The 18,503-nt window shown below is 46.3% G+C and overlaps 2 protein-coding genes across 2 annotated transcripts; one reads left to right on the forward strand and one right to left on the reverse strand.

Annotated features, from left to right (window-relative positions):
• Nucleotides 1-201: 201 nt before the first annotated feature.
• On the forward strand, nt 202-3,289 carry NSUN5 (NOP2/Sun RNA methyltransferase 5). Its single transcript, XM_020786168.3, has one exon. The coding sequence runs from the start codon at nt 217-219 to the stop codon at nt 1,858-1,860; it is 1,644 nt and encodes a 547-aa protein (XP_020641827.3). The 5' UTR covers nt 202-216; the 3' UTR covers nt 1,861-3,289.
• A 2,685-nt stretch (nt 3,290-5,974) lies between these two features.
• PLPBP (pyridoxal phosphate binding protein) lies at nt 5,975-15,426 on the reverse strand. The gene is made up of 8 exons (XM_072979086.2): nt 15,220-15,426; nt 13,065-13,172; nt 12,804-12,839; nt 11,835-11,910; nt 11,065-11,199; nt 9,635-9,777; nt 9,451-9,549; nt 5,975-8,738 (listed from the first exon to the last, which is right to left on the reverse strand). Exons 1-8 carry the CDS (start codon nt 15,394-15,396, stop codon nt 8,601-8,603), a joined length of 912 nt encoding a protein of 303 aa, XP_072835187.2. The 5' UTR covers nt 15,397-15,426; the 3' UTR covers nt 5,975-8,600.
• Between the last annotated feature and the right edge of the window lie 3,077 nt (nt 15,427-18,503).

Consider the following 18,503-nt stretch of genomic DNA (forward strand, 5'->3'; position numbering starts at 1 on the left):
CACCACCACTTGATGGCCGCCTTCCCAGGGTTTTCTAGATATAACGTCCCGAGACTGGGTTCACCTTCCTTCCTGGGGTTGGAAAGGGCCCCTTTTTTTGGACTACAGAGCCCAGAAGCGGCCATGCGGACATTCTGGGAGTTGTGGTTCAAAAGAAAAGGAAATGAAAGCCGGCTTCTCCTTATTTCCCTCATCCCGAACTGAAACTCCCGGGCGATGAAGAGAAGGCTCTGCGCCTGCGCAACCCCGCCCCAGCCGCCTTCGACGGGCGCATGCGGAGTCTTCGTTCCTCCTCCTCCTCCTCCCCACCCTCGGGGAAGCGCATGCGCCCTGGCCCCGCCGGGTGTCCCCTCAGCGACGGCTGCCATGAGGGAGAAGCGCGGAAGCGGCGGCGGCGGGCAGAGGCGGGCGGGCGCGGCGGGCAGAGGCGGGCTCTACGGCGCGGCGGCCTCGGTCCTGGCGCGGCTGGAGCGCCGCGAAGGCTCCCTCAAGACCCTGGTGTACGGGAGCGGCTTCGCCCGCGCGGGGCTGCTCTACGCGCTGGTCTCCGGGACGCGGCGCTTCTCGCCGGTGCTGGAGCCGCTGCTGGCCGCCTCGGGCCTGCTGCCCCTTCCCGGGAACAAGAAGAAGCCGAAGGTGCCTCCGCCGCTGGCCCAGGTGCTGGCCTACGAGCTCCTCTTCGGGAAGGGCCTGCGCGGGGGCGGCGGGCGCGCCACGCGGCTGGTGCAGAAGCACCGGGCCCGGCTGGAGGCCGAGCTGGCCCTCCTGAAGGTCCGGCGCCGGGTGAGCCGCGACGAGGACCTGCTGCCGCCGCCGAGGCCGCCCGCCGGAGGGGAGCCGGCCGCCCCGCTGCCGCGCTACGTGCGTGTGAACGCGCTGAAGACGCGCGTCGAGGACGTGGTGGACTATTTCAAGCGCCAGGGTTACGCCTACCAGGGGAGAGCTTCCCCGGGACTGGAGGAGGCGAGGGCCTTGGCCGGGAAGAAGTTCCTGCTCGACCCGCAACTCCCCGACCTGCTGATTTTGCCCCCCCAGACTGACCTCCACCAGGACCAGCTGTACAAGGCTGGGCACATCATCCTTCAGGACAAGGCCAGCTGCCTCCCAGCCTTTCTCTTGAACCCAGAGCCGGGGTCCCACGTGATCGACGCCTGTGCTGCCCCAGGAAACAAGACCAGCCAGCTGGCTGCCCTCATGAACAACAAGGGCCGGATCTTTGCCTTTGACCTCGACGCCAAGCGCCTCGCCACCATGAACACCATGTTGGTCCGGTCGGGGGCCACGTGCTGCGAGCTGGCTCACCAGGACTTCCTGACGACTGACCCCGGCGACTCCAAGTACAGCAAAGTCCAGTACATACTTCTGGATCCCTCGTGCAGCGGCTCGGGCATCGTGGGCCGGATGCCGGGCGAGGGTGAGGATTCCCCTTCGCCAGAGCGACTGCAGGCCCTGGCAGGGTTCCAGCGAAAGATGCTGATGCATGCATTGAAATTTCCTGCTCTCTCCCGCTTGGTTTATTCCACCTGTTCGGTGCACCAGGAAGAGAACGAGGACGTGGTTCGTGATGTCCTGGAACAGCAGGGAAGGGCTTTCAGGTTGGTGGAAGCCCTGCCCTCTTGGCCCCACCGCGGCTTAGCTGCTTTTGATGAAGCCAAGTGTTGCCTTCGAGCGTCTCCTAAAGAAACACTGACAAATGGTTTTTTTGTGGCCGTGTTTGAAAAGCAACACCCCGGGGACAGTAAGGCGAGCTCCCCAATTCAGCTGTCGGAGTCTGGTGCTGAAGGACCATCAGTCAGTCTCAGCCGTGCTGCCAAGAAGAGGAGGAAGAAGCGGAAAGGAAAGGCTCCCGTGAATGATTGAAATCTCACTAGGAAGAGATTTACAACAGCTGCAGGGAAGCATCATCCTTCCAGATGTGGACAAACTGTTGCTCCCCTTATCCATCACCACGAGCCAAAATGGCAGGGACTGATGGGGGCTGGGAACATCGGGGGGACACCAGTTTCCCAGGCCTGAGCTAACATGGGATGACCTAGAGATTCCAAAGGAGGTCCATCAGGGTAAAATTAAAAGACAGACAGTTAAGGTGTTCCTCTCTCCCCTTCATTTCACAGCCTAGCAAATAAGGACTAGATATGTGAGGGCTAAGCAGCCTTTGGACCTCCAGATGTTTGAGGCTTCAGTTCCCTAAGCTGTACCCAATGTATTCAGGGCTGGTAGGAGTTCTAATGCAAAACATACCGAAGGCTTCAAGTTGTCTGTTTTGCACTGGAGAAGTAGGTGCCCGACAGACAAGGTGGGCATCACCAGAAGACAGGCAGGTGGGCCTTCGTGTAAAAAGTGCTGGCTACAAACAAGATCACTTCTGCTTAGAATATTCATAATTGAGCTGGAAGGGGCCTATAAGGCCATGGAGTCCAAGCTAGAACAGGGCCATCAAGTGGCAGCCTAGAATGGGGCTTCTTGTCTCCTAAAGTAGAATCAGGTTCTGGATAGGCATGTCTTAATAAGTGGCACCCTTGTGTCAATAACTCTTTTACTGTTTTGACAATTAAATCAAAATATTATGACCTAGCATTACGTCAGTAGTAACAACCTAGAATGGTGATGGGGAACATGTGGCCCTCTGGGTGCAGGACTGTAACTCCCATCATCCCCCATTATTGGTTGTAATGGTGAATATTTGCAAATCTAGTGACATCCAGAGGACCACAAGTTGCCCTTCCCTGACAAAGAGTAGCAGCAACCCAGCTCAGTGGGCTCAAGGTTTGGCAGATGTCTGTGGTTTTCTCAAATATGCATGAGATAATCAGTCTGATATTCAGCAATACAGGCTTCTTGTAACCTAGTGCCTTCCAGGAATATTGGACAAGTCCCATAATTCCTCCCTTAGGTTTGTTAAGGCTCATGGAAGTTGTAATCAAAAGCATCTTGAAGATGCTAAGTTGCAATATAATATGATTGCTTCCGGGGTGAGTTTGATTTAAATTTTAAAAATTGGATTTTTTTGACAACAATTGACTGTTTAAAGTTTCTGGTACTACTAATGATAAATAGCTTGGATTTGTCTACCTATGAGAAACCTTTCCATATGCAGACTTTAGTGCCTTTTTGCTAGCATTTGGCTGTCATGCTGACTTTTCTTGGCATGTGGCTCAGCTATGTTTATTGGTTTTATTTGTCACATAATTTGTTTCCTAGTTTTCATTTTTGAAAGGTCTATGTTGTATATCAGAGTGATGTTATATATAAATTGCTCAAATAAAAAATGAAGACTATATTTCCATGAGGCTCTGATGTTGGTGCCTTATTATAATTGTAAATACCCCAAATGTTGTGTGATGTGTGTGAGGGAATCCCCTACATCAGTGTAGCCAATTTACTGTGTTAGACTGGGATTTGGGACCCCAGTAGCTCTCTCAGCTACTTTACAGAGTTGTTGACAGCATAAAAAGATGGAGAGCCTTGAACTTATTGGAGGAAAGACAAAATGGAAATGCAACCAATAAAGAACAATAAAGCTGCATATGCTAGACATCATGCAAGCTGTTGGTGTAAGATATCAGCCTGAGAAAATGAATTAAATGATGGGAACTGAGTCATTTGGCATATTTATGTACCTAGCTTGTTCTGCTGGCTTTATCAAGAGCAAAAAGCTGTGCATAAGGCTGAAATCTTGGCAGGTAAACACTGAGAAATTTTATTCATAGCCACCATAAGAGTTAGAAATTTCCTTTGCTCTTCCTTACAAGAGGTCAGACACTGGAGATTCTCTAGTTTTGGGTTTCCTCCATGGGGGTGGGGGGTGTGAGGGGGGGTTGGGGTTGGACTACAAGTCCTACTCCAGCAGTGACTGCATGAGGTGCCTAGAACATTAGAGAGAATGATGGGACATAGCCAATTGAAGGGTGATGTGGACGTGGAAGGTTGGCTGGCAGGAGGTAACCCCAGGAAAGCAGAAGTACAGGGGGAAATCTTCCCTCCTTCAATAATATCAGAATCGGGGAGTAAACAATAAGAGACTAAGTACAGTTAGAAGATAAGACTTTGGTACTTCTTCACAGAGCACACATCACAACTATGGAATCTGCTATCACAAAATGTATGAGGGCTGCCCGTTTGCACTTTGAATATCATCTTCTAACCCAAGGGGGATTAAGATAAATTCATGCACAATGTGCCTATATCATTTATCTCCAGGATCAGAGGCACAAGGCTACAAGCTGAGAAACAAGAGGGCTACAATGTTCTTGCCCTTAAATCCTGCTTATGGCCTTTTAGTAAGACTCTAGCTGGCCAGTGTGGGAATGGCCTACTGAGGGCCTTTGGTCCAATCCAGCACAACTTTTGCATTTCTACCAAGAGATTTGCAACCTTTAAAAGAAGGGAAAACGTTAGGTATATTCTCTTAAGAACCTGAAAGTGTTTAACGCTTATCCATTTCATGCAGGCTTCCAGGTCTTGTTTCTCAGCTGGTAAACCTTAGCACTGCCCTCATTTGCTCACACCATTCAGACCAGGACTGGGAAAATGAAGCCATGCCTATGTTACTGCACTGCAACCTTAGGAGCCCTTGCTGTAAGGGACGCTGGGAATTGTAGCAGCATCAGGAGGGTCACAGCTCTCATCCTGATCTACAGCCTCTTAAACTGTAGGTCAGCCTGGCTAAACCACCTTGTGCACATCCACTAGCTAGATTTGGATGCACCAAGTAGGTTATTGTGGTTGGAAACAAACTCATTTGAGTTTTGACAAATACAAGCCCCTTACAGATCTACCGAAATAGGACTTTTCTTTCCCCACTGCCTGTCCTTGGGCACTGTGCACCAAAGAAACATACAGTTCCACATTGCTCAAAGTTGCTTTGAAAAGCTGAACTGCAATAAGAACTTGGGTTATTTTTTGTTTTTCAGTGTATCTGATAGTTTGTGTCAAAATCACAATGAACACCCAAATAAAAGGGCAGCTTCTTAAATTCCAAGAACAGAATACAGACACACAAGTATAAATTATTCCTGGAAAGCAACAGTATTTGGTCAAACTTTCTTGTGTTACTTTGTGTTCACACTGTTTTATACAGGAAACACTAGCAGCTAGACTCAAGCCCAGTCTCTGCAAGTAAACCATGAGCTGTGATTGTTCTAAAAGTTAGGCAACTGCACCACCTTGTGCTCGCGTTCATGTGTATCCCTCTGCAATTCCTTGAGACAAGATTCTCAACTGTCATACAACTGAGAGAACAGAAATACATAGAGCTTAGAAAGTAGTTTACAAGAGTAACTAGTTGCTCATAATATGGAATGTATAACCCTTATTCCTTAATGAGATCTCTACATTTGAATGTATCTTTCAAATTAAAACTCCCGTACCATAGGTTTTTTTAAACAAGCAGCAATTTTAAAAAATCAATATTTTAAAAATAATTTTTAAATCACAGATTTTATGCTGCAAAGGCATAAATCCACTGGAAAAAAAACGGATTTCACAACCAAAGGACTGAAATTACCTGTGGTGTATTGGAATTGTGATGTAACTGAACTATGCTTCAATTATTTTTTAAAAAACGGAATCAATTACAAGTAGCAAACTATTCCCAGCAAGTCTATGATATTTGACTTCCATCTTCACTGCACAAGGCTCAGCTGAGAACAGCAGAGTGAAACCCATGCAGCCTTCTGCCAGGGAGGCCCCCCAATGATGCCCATTGCTGACTACCCGCATTTGTGGCCCTTGATAGTTTATGAATTCTGTTGCAAGACTCCTTCTGACTCCCCAGTGCAAAAGCAGCCTTGGGGATCAGCTCAGACAAAGTGATCAAACGGCAATTTTTAAATAGGCTACATAGTTTGGGTGGCCATTGAAAAGCACTCAAGAAAAAAAATGTCCCGTACTTGGACGTAGCAATAATACTTGAGCACCCACAGGCAAACCCAAAAGTCTCTCTTCTCTTTCCTAACAAGCCACAACAACAGGATCAGGAAAAAATAACATATTTAATACTTTAGTAACTGGCACAAATGGTACAGTATCTTGATCCACAACTGATATTCTTCACACACAAATGAGAACACGGCATTGTGGAGCTCAGTAGGGTGGGAGGGTAGTCTGGAATACATTGAGTGTCGTACCTATTGTAAGGGTTGGGTGTTTTGTTTCTTGTGGATGCATTCAGAACTTTATCCAGGGAGTGCCCCCCCCCAATATCCAGGACCACAGGAAGCTGCCTTCTACCTGGTCAGATAATCTCTCCATCTAGCTCAGTGCTGTCAAAGGCAGGGGGATGTTCTCAAGGGTGATAGGCAGAAAGTTCTTTTCTTTCCCGTAACAGCAGGGGTGGACAATGTGTAACTCGTGGGCTGCATGTGGCCAGCCAAATTTGCTTTTGCAATCCCCAAAATCTCATGAAGCTGCCACTCCCCACCCTTCTCTCTGATGAACAGAAGGAAAAAAACCACAAGCGATGTTCTTGGACTTGATGGCCTTATAGGCCCCTTCTAACTCAATTATTCTGATTCTAGTGATGCCCATGCACAGCAGTTCTTACATGGGAGACGCAGCACCCAAACCAGGCACAAATAATCACACACACTCTCTTTTTAACATTTCCAGCCTCCTGTGGCTCTCAGAGGGTGCTGGCAAAGGAAATCTAGTCATCCCAATATTTACCACCCCTACATTAGCTTTTGCTGGCTGAATAGCTCAGTTGGTTAGGTACCTGGCTGTGGACCAAGAGGTTGGGAGTTTGATTCCCCCACTGTGACTCCTGTGAGTAGAATCAGTCTGTGTGGATCTGGGCAAGTTATACAGTCTTGGGCACCCCCAGAAGAAGGGAATGATAAACCACTTCTCAGTATTCTCTACCTGGGAAATGCTCAGTCAGAACTGATTTGGTGGCACAAGATTATTTTTATACATACTAGCTTTTACCTGATTTTTCTCACACTAGCAGTTCTCAGTCATTGGCCTCCAGATATTTTGGACTTGACCTCTCAGGTTACCTGATCGCTGGCTGGGGTGTCAGTGATCAGGTGGAGTTTGAGAGCTGAAGGTCCAAAATACCTGGAGGGCAAAGGTGGAAAACTGCTGCACAACACCACTGAACGATTGCCCTTTCTTCGTAATTAACCCCCCAGGCCAACCACTAGAAGTACCCAAAGACACACTAGACTAGAAGCATATGACGACAGAGAAAAAAGGGGATGGTAGCATGGGCGAGGAGATGTCTACCAGCGCCTAAAGTAATTTACAAGCAGCAGGCTGGGCCTTGAAGTAGATTGTCAACATGTGAGTTACAAAACAGACTCCACTGTAAACATTTTCACTGACTGGGGGATGCTGTAGAGAAGGGTGAGTACTTGAATGAGATACTTGTGAAGGCAGAATCTTGGCTGGTTGAATATAGTCGCTGTTTCGTTTTGAAGGTGGCAAAATAATATGTACAGTGGGGGTTATCGTTCCTTGCTCAGTTCTACCACTTGGGACCCAATATTTCTGATGGCCATGTTTTGCTTTAAGACTCAGGATTTCACCTGTTGTCTGGAGCAACCGTTCTTTTCCACACACGTCATATGCAGACCCACCGCTCTGGCTGCCCTCACACGCATAAACACACGTATAGGCGAGTATACAAATCATTGCCAGCTGCTCTGTTTTGTCTGGCCTTCTGCCTCATGGTGCCTGCCGCTGCCTTTCTTCTGGGATTGGTGGCGAGGAGGCTTTTCAAAGGCCCTTCCATGCATGGCAGCTTCTCTGTTTGCCATGTGAGGTAGGTCGGCCCCATTTCTCATAAGAGGGGATGCAGGCACAGCATGGTTAAGTGACTTTGCCAAGATCACAAAGCAAGCTAGCAGCAGGGCCAGGAAGTTACCTGTGGCTTATTTAGCCAAACATACTTGTATCCTGCAGAACTTCCAGTTATTGATGGGGGAAGGGACTTTTACGGATTGCAAGAGAAAGTGATATGTAAAAAAGCAGTGATCAGCATTAGTTTCTTCGGAGGATGATGTCAGTCTCATAGTTTCTGGACCGACTGCTCAAAGGCTGATACTCATCAGTCCAGCCTTATCCATTTTGCCTCAGCCAACCTGTCTGCAAAACACCCCACACTGAACAAGTATCCTTGAGCATCATTTAGGGTCTGACAAGCTGCTGCAAAGACATTTCTATCTACACGCAGCACAGCTGTTTAGTAAAGAAATATTTCATGGGAGATCAACTGTGAAGCGTGCCCAAAGCATCCTTCCGCTTCAGGGGACGATAAATGAAGTATGCCTCCAATTATGACATGTAATGAGTTATGGCTGGAAATGTTTCATGCCCAGGTAGGGCTTAAGTCAGCTGGTTATCCAATTTAGCTACCTTAAGTCATGATAGCTAACATACCAAAAGTTACTTGTCAATCTGCTGGTATTTTAAAAATTCAATCTCTATGGACACACAAGAATAAAATTACAGGTGATAAGGTACCTGTGGACCCCCCTCCCCCCGATTACCTGATAGTGCCCCACAGCTGTCAGCACAAAGGGAAAGTCAAGTGCATAGTAAGGTCCATCAGAACAGATCCCCCTGCCCTCGTAAGGGAATCTTCCGGGCCTTCTCAGTTAGTGCTCCTGCACTGGTAAATTCTCCCGTTTGTCTTTAATCTCCCTTGGGGTTTTGTCACTGGATGGTTTCTTGGAATAATCACGCTCTCCGAAGATAGTGCTTCCAATTCTAACATTTGTGGATCCAACTTCAATCTGTACAAAGGCAAAGGCAGATTATGGGTATTTTGCATGCCTCTGGTTCAAAAAAGTCATTTGAGGGAAGGGGCCTGCGCTCCCAGAACTCCCCACTCTGGACAGCCAGTGCTGCCTGGGTTTGAATAGAAATAATCTCCAAAGAGATACATTTCCAAGTGTCTCTGGTTCATGCTGTTTATCACGCTCCTGACCAATGTTCTGGTTCGTGTGAGGAAAACAGGGGCAGCCCATTGGAAACCTCTGACCAGAAGATGAGGGAGTATGGACTCCAGTATCGAAAACAGTTCTCCCTTCTGCAAAATGGAGTTGCACCAAGATCCATCTGAAGTTTTTTCCCCCAGGGAAGGGTCTGCAGAAACCACCATAATAAAAACAGGAGGAAGAGCTGCCAAAGTCTGGAGACAGCAAAAGAGCAAGAGGCACACTGAAGATGAAAGGCTCCAAAATTAGAACTTTCAAAAAGGAAAAGCCAAGATCTATGTAAATGGTCCACCAAAAAGAATTTGGTTAGGTACACACAGGGCCGTACATCTGGGCCAGGGGTGGGCAAAGCACAGCCCTCCAAAACATGGCTGGACTGCTGTTCTCAGCCTTGTTCACCGTTGGACGTGCTGCTTAGGGCGAAGGCAGTTGCAGTTCAACTACACGTTGTCTACCCCTTATCTGGCTAGGGTTCTATCAGCTACGGCAAAGGAGAACGCAGGCTTACCGCATGCTGGAAGTCTGTAGACATCCCCATGCTCAACTCAACATCTTCGGTGGGGATATTGAGCTTGTCACACAGGTCCTGGCGCAAGGATATCAACAGCTGATGGACAGGAAGGAAAGAACACAGTTGACCTTTGACTTTTCATCTCCTAAAAACCCAAGACCACGGCCATGGTCAGACATACCTGAAAGTCTGGGTTGGGCCCCTGACTGAGGTCATGCCCAAAGCTGCCAATCGTCATCAAGCCCACAAAGTGCAGGCTGGGACATTTCTGGAGAATATGGGCCACCGTTGTCACAGTTTCTCCAGGTGGCAGCCCATGTTTACCTATAAAAGAAAAAAATTGTTTTGTTTATTGTTCACACAAGCGTGTAGTTAGATTTTATTGCCACGTAATGTTCTCTCTAAGGTCTGTTCACACAGAGCTCCATCGGGGCTACTCATGGGCAGCCAGTTTGTTTACTTCTTGTTTCGAATGAAGCGAAGCTCTCACGCAGCGGGACAGAATATCAGAGGGACCATTGCTGCTGTCTGATCTTAGCCTCACAGTAACACTGCGAAGTGGATTTGGCTGGGGGAGAGCAGCCAGCTGTGTGGTGCCATAGGTATTTCAGCCGGGACTTCCCTGCTCCCAGTGTAAATCTCAAACCTAGCCTCCTTCAGTGTGGCATGCCTCACGTTGTAGTGATGGACTGCAAACCACACACCGGCTATGCTTATGGAATTGTAGAGCAGATCATTGGAAAGTGCAAGGTTGTGGGAAGACTCCTCTAATCAATATGTGTGACCTTCTCTAGTCAAGATACCCCTGCCACAAAGAATCTAGGTCTCTGCTTGTCCTGGAATTTAGCCTACCCCTACTCTGCTTTCAACTAAAACACTTCACAGACGCCCCAAAAATATATGTGATGAATTAAGTCCCAAGAATCAACTTGTCTGTGGATATAAAATATGTAAATAAGTGAGTGAGTAAGTAAATAAATGCTCTTCTGGTTCATACAGGGAAACTAATTGGCATTTCTTGCCATGGCCAGTACAAACAAATATAATTAAGGGGTGCCAGTCTCAGATATAGAAAACAGAAGAAACAGGAGTAAGGCTTATTCCTGCAGCAACATGAAATTAAGACCATGTTTAGGACACAAGATCACTCTAGTTCAAATAGGAAAGTAGATCTTCAGATCTAGAGAGAAAATCCTTGCACTGACAAATCCTCATCCTGACAACTCAATAAAGAAGACTGGACTAAGCCTGACTGGCTTTCTAGCCGTATCAATATGGCTGGCAAGACAAACAGTAAAAGGACACTATGCACATCCAACTATCTGTTTGGGATGCCCATTCTATTTCTTACTGTGTTCATTAGCAGCTGTAGACCATTGTCTTCTTCATAAGAACTGGGTATGTAAAGGGGAGATAAGCAGCTGGTTCCAACCCAGAGATTTGCCACTTGCCTTATGCAAAACATGCAGGTTCCTGAGATTGCACAACTTCTTTGTGTTATCTCAGGGAATGTTGCACTTCCTTTAAAAAAAGAGGCAGATCTTTCAGAGCTGATATAAGCTCTTGAAGATACCTGACAAAGTGGAGATAAACAGCATCCATTGTACTCACTGTCTTCCCTGCTGGTGTTCACTTGCACCATGATTTTTAGCCTCTCTGAAGACCCCTTCTTCTGCCAAGAAGCATTCACCTTGTCTGCTAGTTTTGCAGAATCCACCGTTTCCAGCATAAATAAATTAGGTACCGCTAAAGAAATGAAAACAGGGTCTTAGAAGAGTGCAGCTCTTTAGATATTGCTCGACACCAACACCCGTGACCCCTAGCCAGCACAGGCCAACAATAAGCACAGCTGTGAGTTGTAGTGTGATACCACCTGCAGGCCACCCTGGCTTAGAGGAAGGGAAAAGTAGAAAAAATTGTTTTAAAACATGTATTATTACTTACCTGGTGAAAAAGGACAGTTTTTATCATGGTCATGTGGACAAGCAAGTACATGAGATTATGAAAGAAATGTTTGGCAAAGGAGATACCAAAACTGTAACCATATACAGTTTCAAGGTGAAAAATAAAAATAAGCCAAGTCTGTCCTCTTCAATTTCATCTGCCTATCATTTTGCTTTGCCTGAAGAGTACACCTTAGCTGCTAAAGCCTCTACCCCATCTCATTTTCAACTTGTCTGCCATTAATTTCAGTTTCTAGTGAAAACAACAGAGGTTTTTTTTTGTGTGTCTCACATAATATAATTCTACAGAATTATAAACAATGAGAATCTGGATAAGTCAGAAAGGGCAACCGTTAAGTCTTAAATAAAAAAAAAAATATTATACTAGGAGTGCCCAAGCCCACCCCACCTTGAGGCAGCACCAAAGATTATAATTACCAATCAGTTTGTTGACATTGTTTTTCTGCAGATGGCCTATGAAATGCCATTTAATCTCTGGACACGAAGACAGAATCTGAGGAGAAAGAGTGAATAATTGAAAATATATTTGACCCATCCATTCTACATTTGCAATTAAAGAATGCACTTATCCAAGTACTGGAATCCATGTATCAAATTATTCTAACCAAGGCAAAAATCCTTCATTACCTGTTTTGTACTATATGACACATTGGCTGCATTTGAACCTGATGTCAAGTCAGAATTCCAGTTTATCAGAATTAGTTCAGTGTGGCCTATTCCTGGGTCACTCCCACTTGGCTCTTCCTGCCAGTGGAAGCGGCTAAAGAAACCTGGAAACCTCTTCTATATTTAGAATTATTTATTTTATTTATTTATTCATTTATTGGACTTACATACCGCCCCATAGCGCTACAAGCACTCTCCGGGCGGTTTACAATTTTTAATTATACAGGCTACACATTGCCCCCCCAGCAAGCTGGGTACTCATTTTACCGACCTCGGAAGGATGGAAGGCTGAGTCAACCTTGAGCCGGCTACCTGGGATTTGAACCCCATTTGAATTTGAATTACATTCAGACTAGGGCTTTTGGCTTTTTGCTCTCTCTACCAAGTCTAGTTAGCCGAGAGTAATTGATTTGAGAAACTCTGGCGTATTATTATAACCAAACCAGCTGACCAAATAATTTCTCTCACAAGAGAAGTGATCAACTGATGTTCCCCTTGCATTAACTTCAGCGGCCACCAATGATAACAATTCTTGCTGAGATAGATTCAAAACTAAATCCTGGTCAGGCCTGAAAAATCTCTTCAAATTTCAAGATCTGTCCAAATGAAAAAAAGATAGCCAACTCTGTATAGGAGATATCAATCAACACTCAGTATTTCAAGGTATATTAACACTGACAAAATAAAGAGTTTATTTAAATACACATGCATTATACTTACTCTGGAGTCTGATGCCTTTTCTAGTAATTCTTGGACCTACAAAGAATTAAGACATTGGATTAAGATTTATTAAAGTGCCACTTACTTTCCTCTCTCTGGACTATGACTTAAGGACAGGTAGAAGACAGCGAGTTTCTGTTTAATATTAACTGCCAGTTCTATACAAATGATGCTGGAGTAGTTCTCTATTACAGTCAGATTCAGCTCTCAGTTCTTTCTGACCCTGAGCTCAAATAAATACAGGAAGGCTGAGGAACTCACATAGTTTTCTCCAAAACTGCGTTGTCCATAATTGTATGCCTCAATCACCATTTCTGCAGGTTTCGTTTTACTGACAGCTACAAGACGAGGCTGTATAGCAGGCAAGCTCTGTATTAAAGAAATAAACACGGTCAGTACACACATGCTTGCTCACAGCTTAAAAACTGGCATACATGGAAGCTAGGAATTCCATACAGAATTGTTTCCACTTTGAATCTATATTCTTTCAATGGAGACACATTTGCATGCCCCCTTTAGAGCAAGGGGGCATCGCTGATGTAGGTCCAAGCATGAGAGCAACAAAAAAATCTCATGTCACCTCAAGGCAATGGTCTCTCCAGTTACAGCATTTTAAATAAATGCTGAAGAGTAAAGTTAGCAACGTTGTTCTCCATTTTGGCAATTAAGGCTTGGCTTTGGCTATTTGGTGACCAGGTGGGCTTGAGGACCAAATGGGTATCAGGCAAATGGAAAAGTACAATAGCTAATGACATCAAACAGGCAGAGAAACTCCTGCTTCAACACTAACTACAGAGATAGAAGGACAACTTGTAGCTCTCTAGGTGATGGTGGACCAAGTCCAACAAGGCCTACCCAACACAGTAGGTGACAGTTATATATTCACCATGCCCACCAATCATTCAATATGACTAAATCTAACATTACTAATTGTAGTCCAACAATATTGGAGGGATACCACCCACCCCTGTCATAGGGTAAGCTTCTATGGATTAGAGAGTTCTCTGTATGAGATGTAATAAGTGTTATCTCCATTTCATAGCAGAAATAAGTTATACAGCAATGTAAGCATTATAGATCAGGCATTTTCTTCTCAAAAGGATTGAACACCGATGAAATGCAATATGACAACTCTGCACAACATTTAAGACAATAAAGATAATTTTCGCCCATTCTGTGCTGTCTGATATGAAGAAAATTAGCAGAAACACCATATCCGTATTTAAATCAGCCTTCAGCTGCACTTTGGTGCAGGTCACAATTTTACATAACATATTTGGGAAGTTGTAACACAACCTGGACAACTTGTGCCCCCCCCCCCAATGTGAGTCTGCCTTGGCTTCAAAATGTTTGTGGTTTTTTTTCTGGTGTCATCACTATCAGAGACACATTGGGTGGAATATACAGAAGAGGGCTTTCTGGGCGACTGTTCACAGACTGAGACTCCTTGCCAGGGGAAGTTTGGTTGGCTCCCTCTCTGTCGTCCTTCTGCTGATAAACAATGACCTTTTCATCCATTCACACTTTGGACATGCATGTTATACTGCCGATGAATGCAGAATAAATGGTTCCGTGTTGGTTATGCTTGATGCTCTTGTTTTCTTACATACCTCTTCTGAATTCACTTACTTTTTTACACTATGCCTTAATCAATTGCTCGCATAGCCACACTGCATGCCTTTTTTCTAGGAGCATAATTCACATTTTTTTTTTGACAGCAACCCTTCATATCTACCTCAAAGTTGGCCCTAAATGAACTCAATGGGACACTTCCCTGAGCAGAGACACCTTTAAGATTGTCCCTTCCGTGAAGACATTTTTTTCTGCCACTCCGGCTGTTAAAAGAGAGACGACACTCCTATTTCTGCAATCCTACACACTAATGATGATCATTTATATATCACACTGGCCATCAGAGTGCATTCCAATTTAATCAATAAGATAACGACGTGCCACACATTTAACCACAACCTTGTGTGTGTGTGTGTGTGTGTGTGTGTGTGTGTGTGTGTCTACCTGCACATCAACATAAAACTCCTCAAAACAAGCAACGACCAGAAACAATTAACCAACGGCTGAACCGCTGAGCTGAAGCCTTTCCCACACACGACGCCGCTCACGGACCGCCTACGGTCTACTCGCGAGTCTGCCCGCCTGGGCTCGAGGAAGGGGGGGGGGGGAAGAGAGAAGGTTGCTTGCTCTCAGGGAAGCCGGGCAGCTTTTCCATCCCGGGACGGGACGGGGGGGGGTTCGCCTTCAGGGCCGAGCCCTGATCGTCGACGACGGGGAAGGTCAACCCCCCTGAATCCGTGGGGCAGGGGATCCGCGCGCGCCCCCCCTCCAGCCCCACCGGGCTCTCCCACCGCCAGCCCCGCCACCTCCCCCGCCTCCGCCCCGCTCGCCTCCCGCCAGGCACCTGGGGCCTCCGAGCGGCCGCCTGCTGGACCTGCTCCCGGACTGCCCGGAGCGCCGGTCCCAGGCCTTCTCCGGCAGCCATCCCGGCTCTCCACATGCCCCGGCGGGCCCTCCGCTTCCCGTCACGATCTCCCTCTCCCCCACCTTCGCGCCGCTTCCGCCACACATGAAGCGGCATCTCCTCCTTAGCCAATCCGGCGCACGGACCGGAACCCGCCCGGCCAATAAGAGGAGGCGGTGGGGGCTCAGCGGAGGCGGGACCGAGACTGCGAGCGGAGCCGGTCTCCGGCCATTTTGGAAAGGTCGGGAGACACCCCCCCCAACCGAGGTGGAGTGACGCATGCGCCATGAGCGACAGCTTCAAAGGGCGGCTGGAGAAAATGGCCCGTCGACTCGTCAGGAGGAGGAGGAGGTTCTGCGCGTAAACCTTTTTCTCATCGCCGCCTTCCCCCCCCCCCTACGTTCACATGGTTATTGATAGCTTGGCTGTTAAGGAACCAGGGTTGGTTGTTGTGTGAAAAGAGACCCCGTCACAGATCTTGCCGGTCCTGCAATGCATACCTGAAAAGTTCGTTGGAAGTAGGGAAAACTGTAACAAAAAGTTGCAGTGCTGTTGGATTCTCACAAGCTTGGTGTTCTTGAGCAACAGAGCCAAGACACCCTCTCCCTTTCAAAGAACATTCAGCGTCATCAGCATCTCCCATTTATCCCAATGCCTATTCTGTAGAAATTGTTCAGAGGGCAGCACTAAAACAGCCCGCAGTGCTTTAGAAAGCAAGTAGTACTGTACATCTTTTGACCAAAAATGCCATCAATAAATGCAACATTATAAAAAATGACATTTTAAGACATCAAACAATGTATTTACTGAAATTCTTTCTGCCATATGCAATTACTCCCTCTTCGTTAGGATGGCTACATACACATCCCTCCAGCTGTTACAACTGTAATCAGCCACAAGAAATAATTAAAAAGCTTCTTAAATCTACAAACTAAGCTCAGAAACCACAACTCTAAAAGCAAACTCTTCTACGGCATTATATCATAAAGGGTGTGTTACTTCCACCCAAGCAGTCTCCTGACTGCACTTAGATCCCTCTTCTGCATGGCTGTTTTAGGTCACAGTGGCCACTTTTTTGTACAGTATTGCTCTCTCATCACCACTACTCCAACAAAAGATAGTCACAGAACTGAAAACTACTGTTTCTAGTCTACCATGGATAATTTTATTTCAGAAATAGTTAGATCTTTGAAAAATGTGTTTAGTGTTTGAAAGAAAGTGGAAAAGGAAGCTGGGATGATTTGCACACTCCAGGTCTAAACATGAATGGTTTGGTGCCATTGTAATTAGCTTCTGGGCAAGAATACATCACCGGTGCAGTGAAAGGCCCAGAGTGGTAAGATCTCAGAGACTTTTGGATTCACAGGAACAATGACAGCATTTGTCGCCTAACAGGCTTAATTTTTGCTCTCTCAGCTTGACTGAAATTTTCATACTACTTGAAGAAACAAACTGCTTCACCAGGCAGGAGAGCTGTTTCCCTGCCCTGAATGGGGTTACATTCCCCCTAAGGGACAGGGTCCGCAGCGTGGGGTGCTCCTGGATCCCAGTCTAAGTCTGGAAGCCCAGGTAGACTCGGTGGCCAGGGGCGCCTTCCTTCAGCTGCGGAAATTGTACCAGCTACGGCCCTACCTGGACGAGCGGAGTCTCATGACAGTTACACATGCACTGGTAACATCTCGTATTGGTTATTGCAATGCGCTCTACGTGGGGCTGCCTTTGAAGACGGTCCAGCGACTGCAGCTGGTCCAGAATCGAGCTGCGCGGCTGGTGAGTGGTGGGGCCGCTATGGGACACATCAAGCCAATTCTGTTTAAATTACATCGGCTACCAGTTGCTGCCCAGGGCCCAATTCGAAGTGCTTGTTTTGACATATAAAGCCCTAAACGGCTTGGGGCCTGGATACCTGAAGGACCGCCTCCTTCCATATGAACCTACCCGGCAGTTAAGATCTAGACAGGGGGCCCTTTTGAAAGCCATCCCTTAAGGAGGTAAGAGGGATGACTTGTAGAGAAAGGGCCTTTTCGGCAGCTGCCCCCAAACTATGGAATGCCCTCCTGACTGAGATTCGTCTGGCGCCAACACTGATGACTTTTCGGCGCCAGGTCAAAACCTTCCTGTTCCAGAAGGCTTTTAATTGAAATAATATTAACTGTGGGTCCTGATGGCAATTTTTAGAGTATATATTTTAATTGTTTTATCTTTTTTATTATATTTTAATTGGTGTAAGCCGCCCAGAGATCTTTCGGTAGAGTGGGCGACATACAAGTTAAACAAATAAACAAATAATATGCTGCAGTGGTCTACCCTGTTGTAATGTAAAGCATTTTTGGGAGTGGCCTGGTCTTGAATGGACCTTTAAGGCCTGTTATCTTTACTATTCCTGGTGGAGAATAAACATTCTAGAACTGGATGCTTGATATGGATCAACAGGCTCTGCTTGGCAGCATGGCCTGTACTGATCAGAGCCTAATATTAAAACATTACCCTCATCCACATGTAGGACAAAATACGCCAGCTCCATCCTAGGCTCCTCAGCATCCAAATCTTATTACCATTTAATCGACTAAAACTCTCTTTAATAATGAACAATTCTCTCGTAGGTACGGTCAATGCAGTGGTAAAGATCCTTGCAGTCAATTGCCCATTGTAAGAGACAGTACAGATGAGATTAATCAGTGAATTAACTGAAGCAACTTCTTACATTGATGAGGCTAGATTTTTTTGGTAAAAAAACCCACACAATCCAACCCAGCTCTTACTCTTACGTTAATTAGTGGCATAGTGGAATTAGGGCTCACAAAGTTAAAGTACAAACCTTTTGATGAGGAAGGCTGATTATCTAATCTGCCACTAGCCAGAGGTCATTATTCCCCTCTGGCTTTAGGTGCAAGGTGAACTTCCCCAGGATCGTTATATTACTGTGATTGACCCCTTTTGTAATACAACATTTTGAGGGTGACTTAGTCGTGCCTGGCAGTTTTACATTTTTACAAAAGACCTCCTGGCGGAAAACAGAATTGATAGCTTGACCAACAGAATTTGCTGCGTATTTTGTTCTCTTCTTGGGGGCGTAACTGTGGCAATGTTCATGTTGAGCACCTGCACTTTGGAACATCAACACCAGTGCTGCCACTGCTGCATCCCCATCTAATTCACTAAAACCCCAGCAAAATGTACATTGGCTTCTATTGCCTTGCCTGATCCTATCAATCTACATGCAA

The sequence above is a fragment of the Pogona vitticeps genome, chromosome 8 (assembly GCF_051106095.1).
Source record: "Pogona vitticeps strain Pit_001003342236 chromosome 8, PviZW2.1, whole genome shotgun sequence".
Classification (NCBI taxonomy): domain Eukaryota; kingdom Metazoa; phylum Chordata; class Lepidosauria; order Squamata; family Agamidae; genus Pogona; species Pogona vitticeps.